This window comes from Peromyscus californicus, unplaced genomic scaffold, assembly GCF_007827085.1.
Source record: "Peromyscus californicus insignis strain IS unplaced genomic scaffold, ASM782708v3 Scaffold_14__1_contigs__length_90479793_seg_2, whole genome shotgun sequence".
Classification (NCBI taxonomy): Eukaryota; Metazoa; Chordata; class Mammalia; order Rodentia; family Cricetidae; genus Peromyscus; species Peromyscus californicus.
In genome coordinates, this window is record NW_026294436.1 from 35227231 (window position 1) to 35247629 (window position 20399).

Here is a 20399-nt window from a genome sequence, read left to right on the forward strand (position 1 = left end):
GCAGCAAGCCAACCATGTCTCCTTGGAGTTTTGACTTTTTCTAAGTGAATGAAAATCCACTGGAAACTTGTAAATAAATAAATGGCCATCAATTTTTCATTAAAAAAAATTAAAATCTTTTGTTCTGTTCCTGGGGAGTAAATCCAGAACCTTCACTTTGGCAGGTACTCTACCCCAAGGCTACACTCATAGCTCTGAAACTTGTGCTTTTCCTAAGCCTTATTTTCTCCTTCTACCATGGGTTCCAGGAATCAAACTCAAGTCAGACGTGCTGGGCAAGTACTTTTACCAACTGAGTCATCTCACTGGCTATGAAATCTGCTTGTCTGAAAGGATACTTTGAGAGCAGTTTTGAAGCTGGATTGGGGATTGGTGAAATGCTCCAACGACACCCACAAGAGAAGAGTCTTCTGCCATATTGTGACCATCAACCATGGGTGACATTTTTTCCTAGCATTATACTTAATAGAGTCATGTCATTAATCCTATCATGATTTCTATGAGCTGTAAATTTTATCAGCATGTCCTTGGATGTGCTTATAATGTCAGTTCAGCATGGTGCCTGTAATAACACAAAGTGGCTAGTGCCTAAACTAGGTACTTAGAACACACAGGCTGGTTAAGGATCAGAAAAGATGTGTTTATCATTTCCTGTGTGGAAATATAGAGCATGAAGTTATGGTACACTCATAGTGACTGAAATAAACTGAGTCATGTTCAGTTCAGCAGAGGGGCATCTGGAGCTTCAAACACTGGAGGACAATAGCCCAACTCTCTCTCGAAGAACTAGCCAGAAGAGAAAAATCAAATAAGTAAATTATGAGTGAGTAGAGTGCAATTAATGATCAGGATATGGTAAGAAGGAAAGTTTGAGGGTGAAAGAAATCAGCCAAAAGTTGGATTGGCAGTGGGTGTGAGGGGCTTCTTCAGCCATAAGGTATTTATTCTATAATTTCAGTATGAAGGTATTTTACTTAATACCTTCTTCATGTCCTTATTCAATATGGAAACACAGAAATTATCTTAATCTAAAACATTATGGGTAGTTATGGTCACTAAAAGTCTCCTTAGATCAGAGCAGGTGCTGTATTCAAATTACAGGTATAATTTGTATAATGGTTTTTAGCAGCAAGGTAAGGGGTGGGGGTCTACCTAAAACAGCTCCCTCCCTGGCCAATTGCTTAAGCTGAAAGGCCACCCTCATAGATCTGTTTCTGCATGTTAACAGGCATCTTCTTTAAAATATAAACAGAACTGAAGAAGTTTATACTCTGAGTTGGAAAGTACCAGGAAATCACCTAAACTGTGCCTTACTCCCCACCGAGTAAATGAACCCTTGAAGTCACATCCTATAATAAGTGATAATCACCAGGACAAGGAATTAATCATGGGTTTCATTTCACTTTTGAACAAATCTAACGAGTAGGGAGACTTTCCTTATTTGGGACTGTATCATATCTAATCCCACTGTCACAAAAGTTCCTAGGAGTGATTTTCGCCCCACCTCAATTCTGATCCACTCATGTGACTGACCCGTGAAACTGAGCAGGAAATGAAAGTGGGTCCAGATTCATCACTAAACAGAACATGATTCAAAGGCCGGGTCTGCCAGGAATTCTGGAAGGGAGAGAGGCAGCGTGAAGAATGTGTTTTCAAATCAAGCTGTTCAGAGATGACTATTAAAACGCCGTCACCTCTGTGTTGAAAGACTCCCTTAAAAACACTCCACAGAATAATCTTATTCAATTTTTCTAAGCTTGATTCTAACCCCCGGTTATGGTATATGTGAAATATCTCCTGTAGGTTCATGTGTTTATGTACTGGGTTCCCAGAAGGTGGTGTATGGTGGGGGGCGGGGATTATCAGACCTTTCTGAGGTGAAGACTCATTAGAGAAAGTGGGCTGTTGGGGTCTGGACTTGTTAGATCTTTCTGGACCATCAACATGGTTGCAAGCCACTGAGCCAAATCCAGCCATGCCGTCTCACTACGATGGGCTATGTCCTCTCGAGCCATGAGCCAGAACAAATTCTTCTCAGGCATTTGATCACAGGGGTCAGAGAAGTCATTTTTCCTTAGGCGGTATAGATGAAATCTCCCTTCAGAGAGCGAGCTATGCATCTTCTTTCAGTTCACACTCAGGTTGTTGGATTTTAGGGCAGAATTCCCTGTTTGTTTTTGTTCCCTTTCATCTGATCTGACTGGGCTTGTTGCAGCATATGAACAACTCACTTTGAAAAAAATATTTTGAAGTTGTAGAGTTTCTTAAACTGATACGTCAGTGAATCAGTGCCCCAAGTCCCTAAAGTAATGTTAAAATGCACTGAAAGATGTAGAATCCAAAAGGAAGAAATAAGCTCAATTTGGAAGAGAAATAACCTGTCTCCTAAATCCCATTTGTAATTCGGTTTATCTTTTAAATATTCAGCCTAAAGGCTGAGGCATCATGAAAATTCCCCGTATTACCTAGTTTTAAAGAACAATCCACAACAGCAATGCGTTTGTCATTTACTTCATGAGTTACATTTTTTTTCTTTTCTTTCCTCTTCACAAGGTTGTAAACTGTGTGACACAACATGGAATGTCATGAGCTTTGGTCCATCTTAGGTCAAATTCTCTAGAAAAAAAAATAATAATAAACCAAACTGAAGGTTCTTGTTTGAGTAATGTGTTAAAAGAATGCTCTTTGTTGATCCTGAGAATAAAATAAATAAAAAGAGAGATAAGTCAAAGAGGTAGATTTATTGATTCTTAACTCAGAGAGAATTCTGGATGGTGAAAGACGTCAGAGAATGGCCCCATCTTGAGACACCGTGGCCTCTGTATCCCACTTTAGTTAATCATGATTATAGGTTTCTAAGAAGGCCATCATAACAACCCAAGTCAATGTCATCAGGTCAGAGCAATTCTCAGAGAAATGAAATGAATATCACGAGACCTGGAGGATGAGTACCACAGTTTAGAAAAGGGGATCTGGAGGAATTCTAGTTATCCATGCCAAACATGGCATCTGACGTGGATGAGAAGCAATAAATGCCCATAGACCTGCACTGTCTAGAGTCCAACCAAAAAAAAAAAACAGAATTTTCCCACCCACTGTAATTTATTTATTTTATCGTTCATTTATTGTTTGACATTTCATATTTAGTTTTTTAGACACACATAGCCAAAGATGGCATTAACTGGAGTTGTAAATAGGCATAAAACATCCAGAATGTCATAAAACAATCACCTTGAACTATTAGAAAGAGTATTGAAAAGTCATGGAGAGAAATTCTGTGGAAATGTCATTCAATGATTTATTTCTTGAGGTTTTTTTTTCAATATAGAAAAATTATGTTACATTGATCATTTGGAGTGGTTAAAGAGGAAACCATTGATATGAACAAAGGGAACACTGATATAAATCCCTCTTAATTCTGACAGAACCCTCTGACTGAAATGTGTTGCCAACATTTTGAACCATTTGTGTTATTTCGGAACCAATGTCCAGCTCAGAGAACTTTCAACTAAGATGTAGAGACATTTGGGGAAGCCCCCTCCCCTTTTCCTTTTAGAAACATGTCGCTAACCACGGGTCCTGACCTGCTGGATGATGTGCATCTATTAAAATAAGGATAATCTGCTACAAGCTGCAATACAACTATGAAAGCCAGGAGGATATTGATCTGAGTGTGGCGGTATATACCTGTAATCCTCGCACAGTGGAGGCTAAGGCAGGATGATTGCAAGGTCAGCCTTGGCTTCAATGAGGGTAGCCTGGGCTACACAGAGAGACGCTGTCTCAAACACATCTTTAAAATCAGGATGTTCGATTTAATACATGACTATGATCGAAGCCTCTGACCCTCCCAGGTTCCAGTGATTGTCCCGTTGACATCATTAGCAGAAAGAGTTCAGTTCAGAGCCACACGGTTTTCAGTTGTTACATCTCTTAAATTTTCAAAATTAAAAAAAAAAAAGTTCTTCAACTTTCCCTTGACTTCACTGGCTTAACAGTTCTGAGAGCTAGTTACCCTCTGCATTTCCTCCGGTTTGGGTTTGCCTGGTACCTCTGTGTGACTAGATTCAGGGAGTGCTCCTCAGGCAAGATGACCCTGGAAGTGAGGCTGGGTTGTTCTGGGGTGTTCTAGCCGGTAGCAAGAGATTTCTGATCTTCACCACCGAAGTTGTTACTTTTGACTAGCATCTCGGTTATCCCAGTACACAGTTACTCTTATAAAAATGTGTCATCAAAGATCTCCTTAGTAAACTGGGGGTGGAGGTGGGGGCAATAGAGGGTAGGGTATGTGGGATGAGAACATAAGGGAACAGATGGTCGAGCTGGAACAGGGACCGAGTGTGAGAGCAATGAAAGAGATATCTTGACAGAGGGAGACATCATGGGGATAGGGAGAAACCTGGCACTAGAGAAGTTCCCAGGAATCCACAAGGATGACCCCAGCTTAGACTATTAGCAATAGTGGAGAGGGTGCCTGAGCTGGCCTACCCCAGTAATCAGATTGGTGAATACCCTGTCATCAAAGAGCCTTCATCCAGTAACTGATGCAAGCAGATGCTGAGATCCACAGCCAAGTACCAGGCTGAGCTCCAGGAGTCTAGTTGAAGAGAGGGGTGAGGGATTCTATGACCTAGGGGCATCAAGATCATGATGGGGAAATCTACAGAGACAACCGAACCAAGCTAGCGGGAACTCATGAACTTTAAACCAACACTGTGGATCCTACATGGAACTAGATTAGGCCCTCTGCATGCACAGTCTTGATGCAGTGGGGAGGGGCTTGGACTTACCCCTACTGAATGTACCAGGCTTTGCTGTACCCCCATGGGAAGCCTTACCTTTTGGGAGAAGGGGATGGGGGGTGGGTGATTGGGGGGAGGCTAGAGCGGGGAGTGGGAGAAGGGATGAGAGGGGGATCTGTGCTTGGTATGTAAAATGAATAAAAAATTTCTTAATAAAGAAAAAATATATAGTACAAAAAAATGTCATCAAGTTGTGTTTTTTTTATAAAGTCGGCTTTCTAGGAATCCTAATATACAAGTACTCTTATGAAAATGTGTCATCAAGTTGTATTGTTTTTTATAAAATAGACTTTCTAGGAAATATATAGGTGAACAAATTGGCAAAGCTACATTAGTTACTGTAGTTGAAAGTATATGAACACGCATATGTGTGCGGTTCCAGACACACACACACACAGTGATCTTTCACATGGTTATCTCATTCACTTCCATTGAATGTGACATAAAGGCCACAAGGCAAACGACCCCAGTTCAAACATCAACTCAAGAAATTTTAGGCAAGTTTAATAACTATGTGGTTGTGCTCCTTCACAGGGATATTCAGAAGAATAAATGAAATACAAAGAACAGTATTGCCCTGAGGTGCTCTACAGCACCACGAAAATAAACGGTACTGTCAAGTTTTGAACAAATACGATTTTCTATGCTGGGCCTGCAGTCCCCTCCTGGTTCCTAACGCATACGTGAGGCTTCACTGCAGAGTACCAGCCTGTGCTCAACCCCTTCGGAGATATTCTTTGGAGATGCTCTCAGGTCACATCTTTGCTTTCATGTCACTTTTACCATGTGACTCTCCAAGGCCCATTTAAAGTCACCCAAGTCCAACACCTCTCATCTCTTTTCCATTCTTTACATATCACTCTCTGACATACTTGGCTTGTTTATTGTTGGTTAATAAAACTAATTACGGTCCAGATCCGAAGCATCCCATAAAAGGATGGTTTGCAGCTGGTGGTACTATTTTTGGAGGTTCTGGAAATGTTAGGAGGTGGGGGCTGGGTGGATGAACGAGGTCACTGGAAGTGTGTCCTTGGGGACTATATCATGTCCTGGGAGCCTTTCTGTCACCTTCTGATTGACATGCTCCTGACACCATGATATTCCAAGAACCCAACAAGCAACCAAGAGTTTACGCCAGTCCTTCATTCTTTAAACCATGTGTGACAGGTATTTTGCATAGTGATAAGAAAAGTAGCTAATACATCTCTCGAGTCCCCAAGGCAGGTACTTTTTCCAGTGTTAATCAATACTAGGCCTCCCAGACCCTGCAGCATGCCAAGGGCTCTGGTGGCCATTCATTTGCCTTTTGCATAGATCAACTTTTAAAAACTATCCACCCTTGAGTTTTTTCTTTATTACTCTTTTCCTTTGATCATAGGAAAGCATATGAAAGGAAAAAGAATTATGGAACAAAAGAACAGAGCTTAAAGTTAACTCAAATAAAAATTAATAGAGAGCAGAGGAAGCAGAGAGAGAGAGAGTACATTTGGAAGGTGATCTTTGAAGCATACAGTCCAGCTGCTCCTGAAAGCAGGAGCTTGCAGCAGAGGCTGTCCCTGAGCACTGACTCAAGGCAGACACAGCCCTCACCACTGCCCTGGGGTCAGCTATTCCGGCTGGGTAAGGAGTCCAGGATGACATCAACAGAGTAAAAAACTACATTAGAAGTTGTTACACATTTTTATGCATATGAATATAAATTAATGTAACTTACTGAACAAAATATGTACACTTTCCCTTTGAAGAAAAAAAAAACAATTAAGAGGTCAGTTTCACAGGGCTTCAACAGTTAAGAGCACATACTGCTCATGCAGACGATCCAAGTTCAATTCCCAACATTCATGTTAAGTGGCTCACAGCCACTTGTAACTCTGGCTGCATGGGATCCAACACCTTTGACCTGTGGGCACCTGTATTTATGTACACATACCCCACACACAGACACACACACGTAATTAAATTAAAAATGAATCTTGAAGAACACTGTAATTTTCATACTTGCATTGCTTGAAATTAGTGAATCTGGGGGCTGGAGAGATGGCTCAGAGGTTAAGAGCACTGACTGCTCTTCCAGAGGTCCTGAGTTCAATTCCCAGCAACCACATGGTGGTTCACAACCATCTGTAATGAGATCTGGTGCCCTCTTCTGGCGGGCAGTCATACATGCTGTATTCATAATAAATAAATAAATCTTTAAAAAAAAAAAAAAAAAAAAAAAAAAAAAAGAAATTAGTGAATCTGAAAACCTTTCATAGTAAAATATTTCCTTAAAAAAGTAGCAAGCACCAGGGAGATGATTCAGAAGGTAAAGTGTTCACTACAGAAGCATAAAGAGGTGTGTTTGGGTCCGCATGTGAAGCCAGCCTAGGCAGTGTGTGTCTGTAAACCCAGAGACAGGTCAGGCCCTGGAAACTCAAGGGTAGCTGCCTAGCATACATAGCTACAAACAACAAAGAAACTCTGTCTCAAACAATGTGGAAAGCAAGGACTAACACTGAGTTGTCCTCTGACCTCCACACATACTTCATGGTATGAGCATATCTGCAATCACACACATAATTGTGCACACACACACACACACACACACACACATATCATACACATCGCACTCATACAGAAAGATAGTAAAAAGAAAGATAGACTCAGGTCACTCATGGTAGTCTGTACATCAAAGTTTTTTATTTCATATGTGTACATATGAATCCTTAAATAAAAAATAGTGTTGTATCATGGCATGAACAAATCTAGTTTGTGAATAACATTCACACACAATGGGAAGCCTTACTTACTGAGCTAAACTATTAAATATTTTAAAAAGAAAACCCCATTTATATATATATGTATAAGTACAGGTTAAAAAAAGGTTGGTGAGGAATGTTTAAAATACAGTATATATCCCTATGCTTATGTCAGAAAGTTCATACTGACACAAACTGTTGCTGAGAATTACATGACCAACACCATTTTCCACCCAACATGCAGCTACATCGCTGTAACTCTGAGTGCTAGCCAGTCTCTTATGCTCAGTAAGATGATCTCTAAATTGTTCTTGACTCCAGTCGTCATGATCCAAACAGCTTGATCTTTCCAGCACACAGACTACGCCGTGGGTTTACTTAGGAACTCCTTGTTGAAGAATTTTCTGGCCTCGACGTTACTCAGGGAAACAGAGCAACGGGATGGGTTCTGTCTTCTGTATTCAATACTCTCAACAATGGCGTCCTTTATCACCTGTCAGTGGAAACAGAAAATAAATGGTGAGCACAGCTCTACATCCCTGAAGCATTCGTTGAATGAACGCAAAAGTCTGGTTCTCTTTTCTTATTGTCTCTGTTTGGAAATTTACTGACAAAAGTATGATTCTTTGGGGCACATGTCAACGTGAGATCTCATTCTTACATTCTTGTGAAGAAGTACTTTAGCAGTGTTCCAGATGAAAAATAAGATAATTGCCAACAAGGTAAATTTATGTTCCATCTAGTGTTCACTAGGAAGTGATAATATGGAAGGAAATACGAAATTTGTAATTGGGGTTTTTAAAGTTAAAGAGGGGATAGGAGACCACAGAGAAGGAAGATGCCCCCTAGTGGAGAGAGAAGGCATTGCTCTCCAGGGAATTCTCCATTTCCCTGATTCTCACCAACAACTAGAGAACAAGTGTCCCCAAACTAAAACCCACCAAACTTAGGACTTTCCTCATGAAAATAAATCGCTGTTTTCCATCCAGAGTTATCTCATGTTTATCCAAGTTAATGATGATGAGAGGTACTATACATTGTTTCTGGTATGAAATTAACCTTGTTAGAAATTTTAGGAGAAAATGAAATGGATTTCATCAGAGCCATTACGGCAGAGTTGGGGAAATGCTTTGGGAATCTGATGAGAGGGTGCTCATGATGACTCTGCTACTGTTTCAGAGCCCTATAAACATCAGGAAACCTCCATATCCCCAGGAGCTGTCAGCAAAATAGATGTTTGGGGCACTAGAGGCAAAGGCAAGCTGTATGGTCATTAGAAAGTCCCCTTTATTCTCCACTCCAGGGACTGTTACATAAGCTTGAAGCACTGACCATATGTTTTCAGCTCTACAGTGTGAGTAGGAATGTTTGGCAAGTCCAGAAAGCTTAGGACCCATGTGACCTCTCCTCCCACTCGGGACTCACGAGGCTCATCTCGCCACAGAGGCATACACAGAGAGCTTTTCCCAACACAAGCTCACTGAGCAAGTATGCTCCAGTGCCTAGAACAGAGAGCTAGGAGAGCTAAGTTATGAGCACATGGAGTCAGCCTCCAGCAGCTTCTTATCACACCCATTGGCAGGAACCTCTGTTTCTTCCAGAGTGGCTAACAAAATGAGAAATATGTCATCATGTTACCAAAACAAACAACAAAAAAAGAATTTATCTCAAAAATCTGAGTCTTTCATATGGTTAAAGAAATGAGTCGGTATCTGCTGGTGGAAACAGACTCAGATATTACTGAGACTTTCGTTGGGGTTTATGCAGAGCCCATTTTCCTATGAGCAAGGGAGACATAATTAATTCTGTACTTTAGATCTGTTGAAAAAGACTTGGGTCAGAGGCCTCCTTGGTCCAGTCATGCCCAGGCTATGTGAAAGAGATGGAAATTAGCCTAAATTCTTGAGATTATTTCTTCTTTAAAGATGTTACACATTTATATTTTATGTGTGTGAGTATTTTGCCTGCATGCAAGTGCACCATGTGTATGCAGTGCCTGTGGAGTCCCGAAGAGGGAGTTGGATCCCTTGTAAATATTTCTAGACAGTGTGAGCTGCCACATGGGTGCTGAGAACCAAATGTGGGTCATCTACAAGAACAGCAAGTACTCTTAACTACTGAGCCATCTCTCCAGTCCCTGTTTCTTTGTCTTTAAGATAGGAGTAATGTTATTAATCTTGGGTTGCTGGGAATTGGAGACCATCAGTATAAAGTGCTGTGGACAGTGATTGGCACATAGAAAGATCCTGCAACAGACATGTGTCCACACTGTTGCTTATAAACTGTGTGTGGTGCCAGTTAGGAGGCTACTGAATGAAAACAAACAAACAAAGAAAAAACAAAAGGAAAGGAACATGACTGCTCCTAGGTATGTATGGTGGAGGAGGAGAAACTTTACTGTAGATATGTGGGAGAGCATAGCCAGAGGCAGGGACATCTGGGAGAGTCCAGAGTGGAGCCATGTGAGGAGGGGAGGAAGGGACAGGAGAGGAGAGAGAGGGGGGCCAGGTGCAGCAGCCAGGAGGTCCACAGGTAACCAAAAATGGCTGGGATATACAGGGAAGAGCAGCCCAGCCCCCTGTGCTGGAGAGTTGGGGTGGGGAAGGGGTATGCCAGCCATACCTTCTAACTGGAAGGGACTGAGGGATGCTGGGAGAACCTGGCAGCCAGGTCTGCTTTGATGTGTTAAATAAGCAACTCAGTAGTTTGTCCAGGGTTTCAGCACCTGATGAGTAAGAAAGAGAGAGAGGGAGAGAGGAAGGGAGGGAGAGAGGGAGGGAGAGAGAGAGAGAGAGAGAGAGAGAGAGAGAGAGAGAGAGAGAGAGAGGAAGATAAGGGAAGGGAAGGGAAGGGAGGGGAAAGGAGGGGAGGGGAAGGGAAGAGAAGCTGTTCCTAGGTATGGTGGAGGAGAAACTTTATTATAGACATGTGGGAGAGCATGGTCAGAGGCAGGGACATCTGGGAGAGTCAAGAGTGGACCTGACCAGACTGAGCTGGGCCATGTAGGAGACAGGACCAGGGTGCAGCATCCAAGAGGGCAAGGTACAAAAAGTGCAGTAACCAAAATGTCTAGATTATATAGGGAAGGGTCACCTGGGCAAGGGCAACACAGCCCCTGAGCTGAAAATTGGGGGGGTAGAGGGTGGGGTCTGCCAGCCATACCCAGTAACAGGTAGGGACTGAGGCATTCTGGAAACACCTGGTAGCCAGGCCAGCTTTGATGTGTTAAATAGGCACCTCAGCCTTTTGCCCCAGGTTCTTCTTCAAATGAACTACTTTATTTCCTGGTTACAGTCAGTCTTTCTAGACTCCCAGCATACAGTGTTACTGGTTGGTTTCTGCTCCTTCAGCTGTATCTCCTTGGTGCAGAGAAGTGCCAGGGAAAACAATCCATAGCAGAAAAGACCCCAGGGAATACTACACCAGTGACGGCTGCCTGATGTTAATTCTTGACAGTGAATTCAGACACACGCGCGCACACACACACACACACACACACACACACACACACACACACACACACACACACACTCCCAGCACACACACACACTCCCAGCAAGAAAAGCAGCCAGAGCTGCGGCTCAGTTGGTAGAGTACTTCCTTAGCGTATACAGGGGCCCTGTGTTCAATCCCCAACACTATAAGAAAACACAAGGAAAAAAGAAAAGAATTAGCATCACAATGAGTGAGTTTGCCAAAATTTGGCCCCTGCTCATATTCCTAATTTTAAGCCTTTCTGATAAAGGAAAATCATCATTTACGTTTTAACTGAAAAACCCAAATCATTTGGGATAAGGATGTGCAAGTTGAACCACTAGGTGGCACCATCACACTATGAAACCACTGAACAGGCAGGCCTCTCATCCCTCAGAACACAGCCTAATGCACCCTGGCCATGCACACAAAAACTCGGTATGAAATCACTGGCTAACTGTAAAGCTTTTAGCATGCCACATAGCATATCTAGGTGTGTCTGAGATGTATTATGTCATATCTGTGTCTTTCTAATTTTTATTTTTACCAGGGGTGACCTTAGAGGGTTTATATAATTGCTTCTTTCCTTCCATGGGATTCCAAATCCTCCCTGTCAGGTTTACTCTAGCCATATCTCATGTACACTGATCTTCTTCACCCTTACTGATCATCTGGAGTATGATCCAGCCTGTCTTTTCCTGCACCATTCAAGAGCTTCCCAATTGTTTAAAACAGTTTTCTTTATTCTTCAGTAGTATGGGTAGATAAATGAGGGAAAAAACGTAAAACTTGGAAAACTTCCTGCCTCACATCAAAATGAAGGATTCTGGAGGTGTGCGATGGAACTATTTTTAGACAAATGTGGAATGCTTACAGTGTCAAGTTAAAACGGCAGCCCAAGGGAGAGAGTTATGGTGTATTCTGAAAAAGTAAACATTATCAGAATAACAAACAGCAGCTTTTTTTCATTAAAATTACTGTGAGTTTTCTGGCTGATGTCTGCTTTTCCATGAGATCTGATATACCCTGAAAGTAGGAAGTCTTCGTGTTTGATCCCAGCACTGAGATTATGAAAGGTGCATAACGAATATTTTCTAAATTAGTAAATGCCCAGGATAGGCCATGGGGAAAATACAACTGGAGTTAAACACACATGATTTTTCTAAGTACAAGGGGGCAGGTGGTTTTCTCCATGAATAACCATACACAGCTAAGGATGGAATGTTGTGGCAAAGGGAGACACAGGAGACACATGGAAACTGGTTGGCTTGGGTGGAAAAGAAACTGTGGGAACATTAAGAAATAAGGCCACTTGGGAGATAAATGGGTGACAGAGAAAAGAGCGGAGAAGATTTATGATCTCAGCCCAGCCCCAACTCCAAAACTGTTGCGGGACATTTGTACATTGTATGAACGCATATTGCTGTGATTCCTATAATTAAAAAGCTCAATGGCCAATACCTAGGCATGAGAGAATAGGCAGAACTTCCTGGTAGAGAGAGAAAAACTAGGAGGAGGAATCTAGGCACACTGTTTTGCCAGCAGACTCAAAGCAAGTTGGATGCGCTGTACTAAGAAGAATAACCAAGCCATGTGATAGAACATATTTTTTTAAAAAATACGGGTTAATGAAGCTATAAGAGCTAGTTGGGGCCGGGCGGTGGTGGCGCACGCCTTTAATCCCAGCACTCGGGAGGCAGAGCCAGGCGGATCTCTGTGAGTTGGAGGCCAGCCTGGGCTACCAAGTGAGTTCCAGGAAAAGGCGCAAAGCTACACAGAGAAACCCTGTCTCGGAAAAAAAAAAAAAAAAAAAAAAAAGAGCTAGTTGGGAAAATGCCTAAGCTAAAGCCAAGCTTTCATAATTAATAATAAGTCTCTGGGTCATTGTTTGTGGGTTGGTGGTCCAAAGATAGCCCAACAAGAAAGCCTTGCTACATAAAATTGTGACTTCTAGGATTTTGCCCAGTTAATCCATTACTCAATTCCCTTGCCTATAAATTAACACACACATGCACACGCATACGCACACACACATATGTATACACATATATCCACAGCTTCATGCTTCTTAGGCTAATCTTAAGTACTGAAAATTTAGGAGGAAATATTTGGTTAATACTAAGCATTCAAAATATTTTCTTGTTTGGGTTCTTTTTTGTTTTTTGTTTTTTTTCTGGGGGCAGGGGATGGTGTTTTGTTTTGTTTTTCTGAAACTGAGTCTCCCTATGGAGCCCAAGCTGCAAACTCAGGATCCTCTTGCCTTAGCTTCCTGAGTGATGAGATTGCAAGCCGGGAGCTTTATTCTTTGGGTGTTACATATCACCGTGACCCTGAAACAGTGCCTGGCACAGCTGATAATAAAGACACATTCAACCAATGTGTACATGAGATAGGATGAGATCATGTGGAGCATTAACAGCAAGTGAGTTTGGGGCTGGAGGGGTTCAGAAAATGACACCTTCAAATGACAGCCTCAAAACGTCTTGGAAACATGTTCTCCGGTCCCCTGTCCTTTTCTCTACCCCTCCTCAGGCAAGCCAGAGAAACCAGCATCCCTCTTCCATAAAGGGGAGCAGAGAAGTCAGAACACCTTTTGTCTGAAAGGTCTGAAAGTATTGCTATGACTCCCCACCTGTTGTTTCCTAGAAAAACTCATAAAGAAATTCTCTGTCCGTCTGAGGGCACACCATAAGACCCCTCTCACTTCAAGATACCCTGTCCCATACCCAAAAGGAATGCTACACAGAGACCAAAAAATTTTCAAACAAACAGACCCCTCTGGGTTTCTGTCAGAATTAGACCCTAGCCATTTCAAACAATCATATTTCTATACACTTGTCAATGCATCACAAAACCTGAAGTGTTTTTTAAGAAAATAAGTAGTCCATTTTAGAACTCTGTATATTTACTCTGAAGGATCCCATGTTGTGCAGAACTATGCTCAAAGGAGTCCATTAGGCTTTTCTCTGGTTGATGGATCTTTTGACTAGGATGCCGGCCAACAATGAGTACGATGGGCAGGAGGAACCACTCTCTTTCCACCCCTGCAGGCCTAATAAAATAGGCCAGGATATGCAACAGACTGCAGATTACTGCAGCTACTATACAACTGCAGATTATCTTCTGAATTTCCTAGACAGTGTAATCGTAATGATGAAATGCCATTAAACTAAGAATTAACTACTAGGACTTCTGATACACACTTTCCCTTGTTCCGATTAACACCTGATGTTAAACGCTGTGGTTGGTTAATGCTGACGGTCATCTCGTCAGGGTCTAGAATCATCTAGGAGATATATCTGAGCACAGCAGTGAGTAGTCAGTCGAGGTGGGAAAAAGCAACTTTTGTGGGGAGTACCATCCCATGCCCTGTAGTCTCAGCGCTTTGTGACTGCCAATGCAACGTGACCAGCTGCGTCAGGTTCCTGCAGCTGTGACTTTCCCACCGTGATGGGTGACATGCTCGCTTCAGGAACCGACATAAACATTTCCTGCTTCTGTCACAATAAAAATGCCTTGTAAAACCATCTGACAAAAATTGAAGCTGATTGTTGTGCATACTCGTATGTACTGAATGTAGTGAAGTCTAACAGTATCATAGAATCTGCCTGAATTTGTCTGCTCAACTGATAGCTGAATGAGAATGGAAAATAAGCTGACTTGACAGGTACTGAGAAAGAGTCCTCCAAACACATGTTCCCTCCCAACCAACGTGGATGTTTATGATTGTACACGCTACCCAGCTGGGCATGTGCTGGGTACAGGCTTCATGGTCAACAGCTCCATCTCCAACCAGTGACAACTTTTACCCCAACCCTCATTATCTTCAATCAGTCAGTGACTTATACATTTATGATAAATACATTGCATATTCACTTGAGGTACCAGACATTATGATCACTATCCCTAGAGTACAGAAAATAAATAAGTCACTGTTTTGTGGAGCTTATAATTTATAATTATAAGTAGATACGAATATGAAAACTAATAATAATTCTTCATTATATTAGCTGTTGCAATTTCCTTAGTACCTATTTGTATCCTAGATCCTTAAGTTATTTTAACTAAATGCCATCCTAATCCTATAAAATGTATCATTGTTTCCCCTTACAAAAGAAGAAAATAATGTTCCAGTCCAAGGCTACCAGCTTAGAGACAGTTGAGCAATGACTAAACACTCAATTTTGTCTGAATCCAAAGCCTCCGGATGCCACATGCCACATGTCCACCAGTCAGTCTATCACTGGACTTTAAGTTTCTACTAAGGAAACAAAATGTAAATCCCACAAAATTCCACAACTGTAGAAGCACCGAGACAACGCTCATCAAGAAGGAATTCGGGAGGACTGAGTAAGTACAGGAAACTGATGCTAACGACAAAGCCAGACTCCTGTCAAAAAGTGAGGTAAAAATGCTCTAAAGGATGTCCCAGAAGAACCATCGACAGGAGTTCCCAGCTGTTAGATACACCGTGGTCTGTTCAGAACAAAACCAGATCAGAAAACAAATTGAGGAAATATACCTTAAGTCACAGCGGCTCGGGCCACACTGCTGAAAACTGTCTTAAGCTTTAACAGATGAAAGACTTTGCATCCTGTTTTATCACAGTCTCTGCCACCTGGAAACCACTCTGATGACCCATGGGCAGCTTCTTAAGTGCAAGTCCACGTTCACCTCCACTCAGATGGAGTGGGTGGCTTTAACTCACTGAACCTAAAGCATTTCCCAGCATCATATGCTCAGTAAAACTTTATTACTTTTTTTTTTTAAACTTTATCACTTTTAATGCATCACCCTTACCAGGAATTTTTATGATAAAATGTGGGGGGATTTTTTTTGGATAAATGATGTGCAAGAGGTCACCAAGAGATAAATATCAGTAAAAGTAGAATAACACACACACACACACACACACACACACACACACACACACGCACACACATTCTCCACTTGAATATAAGTCAAAATGGCCATCTGTTTTAGGAAAACACCTACATTCATTTATTGAAAACATTTACTCAATGCCTACAACTGTCATTGTCTGTACAATTTGTCTATAGGGTGAATCCTTAACACTTTCACAGTTCCTTTTATAGATTTCCCATGCACTTCAGGATGCCAGGAGATTGTCGTGCATAGCTAAGATCTTCACAATTAAGTGGCTTCTGTTTTCAGGGTACTATTTAGACCCTACCTGGTTACGCACTCATAGTCCCACTGCCCCTGTGACAGGTCCTATTGTCCCTGTTTCCAAGAGGAAGAATCCAATCCTCCTGAAGTTTGAGCAGTATGTTCAGTTACAAGTGACCCATGGTGGTTCAAATGAGAATGACTCCCATAGGTTTATATATTTGAATGCTCGCTCCCCAATTGGTGGAACTATTTGGGAAGGATCAGATTGTGTGGCCTTGTTGGAGTAGGTAGTGTCACTGGGGGTGGGCTTTGATGTTTCAAAAGTCCACGCCATCCTCAGTTAGATTTCCCTCTTGTGGTTATGTCTCAAGATGCAGGCTCACTCGTAGTCACTGCCCCAATACGACAAGTTTTGCTGCTGCCATGTTTCTCCACCATGATGGCCATGGAGACACCCTCTGAAGCCATAAGGACCAGTAAACTCTTGCTCTGGTAAGTTGCCTTGGTCATGGTATCTTATCATAGCAATAAAATGCAACTAAGACATGGCCTACCTGTATTTAAAGATAACTATAAAAAAATCATATTGTCTCTAAATGTCATGCCACAAATATAAGTAGAAGCTACAAAAAATGTTTGTTTACATAAAGTAGTTTCACATAGAAACTCACTGTGGTTATCACACCGAACAGAATCTCTACAAGTTCAACCCAGACAAAAAAAAAATTCCATCATAGAGGAGTAGAAGTGGTCACAAAGTTCCAACTTCGGCTGAGGAGCTATTGGTAACTGATAGAAGAGTTATTTTTCTTTAAGGATATGACCCCTGTTAGGTTGAACACTCTCCAATGAATGGTCACATACCCAAGAATATATAGGTAACACCAACTAGACTTGATGGGCTAAAAGAAAAAAATGAGACACAAAGTTGAGTGTGTATGAAATTGGGGGTGGATCTGGGAGCAGTCTAGGGAGACAGTGATATGATAAAAATACAATGTAAGAAATTCCAGAATTTCATATATGGTATTATAAATAATGCTTGGTTAATGGTTTGTGAAGAATCAATGCTTATTGGGCTATAATGAAGATGGCTGTTTTGGAGTTCAGTCTATTTTTGTTCAGGCTTTAACTTTTTCATGTCTGAGTCAAATAAACTACTTTGAAGAATTCTTGTAAAATATGTAAATAGAACTATACAATTACTTACAGCAAATATTTTAGCAGGTCTAATATAAACAGGAACAGAAAATAGCAAGAGAAATGCAGTTGTTTAAAATACATATGTGGGTATATTTGTTCCTAAGTTGGATAGAGGATATTTATAATTCCTACAATTCTAGTTCTTTTCATTAGAGTATGCTTTATCAAATTTAACAGATTTTTACTTCCAAATCTATTAGTTTCAAATCTATTGTCTATTCATTTCAAAACAGGAAATTGAAATCTCCTTAGCTCTCTTTTCTTTTAGTAGGATTAAACTTCATAAAATACAACTCTATTTGGAGGCTAGAGAGACGGCTGAGAGAATAAGAACACACACACTGCTTTTCCTAAAGACCTGAGTTTAGTTCCTGTCATCTGTAAAAGGCACCCCACAATTGCCTGTGGCTCTAGCTCTATGGAGATCTGACACCTCTGGCCTCTGGGGACATCTGCACTCACATACCCACCTCCCATAAACATACATAAACATGAAATCTAAATAAAATAAACTACAACTTTATTTTGACAATTTCTATGTGTTCCTTGTGTCAAAATACTCATTTCTCCTTTTCTTTGAATTTTAACCATCACTATAGAAATAAGGTAACATGAGGTTTTTAAATATTCATTCCCCATGTAAGTTTTATTCAGCATATGTTAAGGAAATAATGTGTTGCAACTTTTGGTAAGTATATTATGTATTAGTCATCACATACTGGAAAATACAGGCAAAAAAAGAAGGAATTTTAGAATTATAGGAACTGAAGTATATTAGGAAAATTTTCACACGATTACAAAAATGTATCAATTGAAATGTGTTATGGTCATCATGTCATGATTGCATTTGGCCTGTCTTAAACTGTCTCAAGGAACACTAAACGAGCAAGGACACAGATGTGTCGGTCGTCCCTTAGCACAAAATCTAGTTAAGTTCTGCAGAACCAGCAGATCTGTGTGTTCACTTTGGCCATTCCTAAGCTCTGAAAAGACCAGGGAGTCCGACGTGATGCAAGGCTCTAACTAGTTCTCTTTTCTTATTTTCTTTCTTAATGTGCAAAGTCCAAGCAGGCCAATGAGCTCAGCTTCCACAATTCATAGTAACTGGTTAGATGCTATGATCTGGGCCCACAAGCTGATGATTTCAATCACACACACAACAGTACTCTGACATGGTGCATTTAGCACTAGCCATTCTCAAAGACACAGACTTACAGCAGCAGGTATGCTAGCAATAAGAATGTTTGATACTGAAGGGAAAGACTTGCTTCTAACGTCTCTTTCCCAGAGCACACAGGAAAGGCTAAATATGTAGGAGGCTCTAGTATCTGGCAATATCATCAAGAGCTACAAAAACCCAACATTTGGAAGCATGCTTTCGTTCAGTCACCAGTGAGAGTTCTACAGTAATGCACTCACACTCACTCTCCCGCCAGTACATTGCCCTTCCGTCACTTCATAAATTATTTTATCATAAAATGAATAGATCAGGAAAGCTGAGAATGAACCCTCACTCCACCAAACAATAATTCAAAGTGTGGGCTCTGATTGGCTGCCACCAGTGATGCCATTATTTGTGAATTTTGAGTGTTCTGTTAGAGGTTAGTGAAATAATTCATAAGAAACAAGGCACCGCATTGCGGATCTGGCCATTCCCAAGCCTCATTAGTCTTCTTACTGAATTCATGTGTTTGCTAAGTGACTTCTCATGTTAACACTGGTGGGAGATATACTCACGTCAATGTTGTTCAGCGTGTTGAAGTACATGAGATCATGTAGCCTTTTGAAGGCTTGATTTGGATACTGAAAGTTGAAGGTTGAAAATGGCGACTCAGGGTCATCAAAAATGTCAAAGTCAGCTATTTCTTTCTCCTCTTTGGTTTCCCTTGGAACACCTATATGCCAAAAAAGAGCATGAATCTTGCATTCAAAAATTAAATATATATATAAAACATACATGCAACCATGAAGACAGCACTGAAAGTCACCAGAAAGGCTATGATTTCAAAAAAATAACTCTGCCCCAATCAGCCACACTCAAGTTGGGAAGATACCCAGCTCCCTCTCCTGCTAGCCTATGGGTGGAAGGATGACTCTGTAGTCTGGGTGTTCTGCCTTCCACTTTCCCAGATAGGTCGTGGTCCTCATGGGGTAGCTAGTGTACCAGCATATGCTTTGTCGTCTGTCTCCTTGCCCAGTATCACTTCCTCACTCCCTTACAAATAAACCATTTGCACTTGAATCTTGTCCTGAGAATCTTCCTCTGGGGAAATCCAAACCAAAACATTGACTCCTCTTCAAGCCCCAGAAATCCCTGTACTTACCAAGCCCTTGGTTTCCCCCTGAGAACTAACAGTAATAGAAAATTGACTAGGTTGCTTTCAGTTTGAAACCAGGGTTTCAATTTGAAACTAAGGTTTTCATTTGAAAACGAAAAATGTCAGCCAGCCTTCAGTCTCCCGTATGAGGCATGCCTCACAGCTCCACCCTTATTAATTTGTTTTATCATTCTGAGAAACCTAGGAAGAAGACTTCTTCCCTGTATCACCTCATTCATCTTTTTTGTCTCTTTCCATTCACAAAATAGAAAACTGCATCTTCAGGTCTGAAAAATATTTAGCATTTAATGCCCCTAAGCATCCTTCTTTGGTTAATGGGTATCTTTTAGGATGCACAAAAGTCCACCCACTCTTCCAGATATGGTAAAACAGATAACCATTCCTTGATCTAGATTCTCCTTTGCTTTAAATTATAATGTGGAAGCCCCAAATGGTCGGCCATGTCGCATTGTAGGATTACATTAAGTTGTGTAGTCAATTAATATTCCCAGAGACTTCTGCATGATTTTATTTTAAAAACAAGAGCTGTTTCACAGTGGTGGAAGTCACACTATTTAACATCCTTTATGAACAGGACATCCATCAAACCCAAGGCTCCGGTTCAATGCCCTAACAATGTTGCCTGAGCTTGACCTTCATATTTCACTTTCTCTATCATGAGGAACTCGAAATCTTGGGGTAAAGAAGAAGGAAGTACTTGGGCTCTCAGG

General features: G+C 41.2%; 1 protein-coding gene across 4 annotated transcripts in view; it reads right to left on the bottom strand.

Moving 5' to 3' along the window:
• Positions 1–7461: 7461 nt before the first annotated feature.
• Pla2g4a (phospholipase A2 group IVA) overlaps positions 7462–20399 on the bottom strand; it is a 272464-nt gene continuing 259526 nt past the window's right edge. For all 4 annotated transcript variants that reach the window (XM_052737131.1, XM_052737130.1, XM_052737132.1 and 1 more), the window contains 2 exons: positions 19088–19245; positions 7462–8033 (listed from right to left, as the gene is read on the bottom strand). In XM_052737131.1, the coding sequence (XP_052593091.1) occupies positions 7902–8033; positions 19088–19245 (290 nt within the window). In that variant the 3' untranslated portion in view covers positions 7462–7901. The remainder of the gene's footprint in view (positions 8034–19087; positions 19246–20399) is intronic.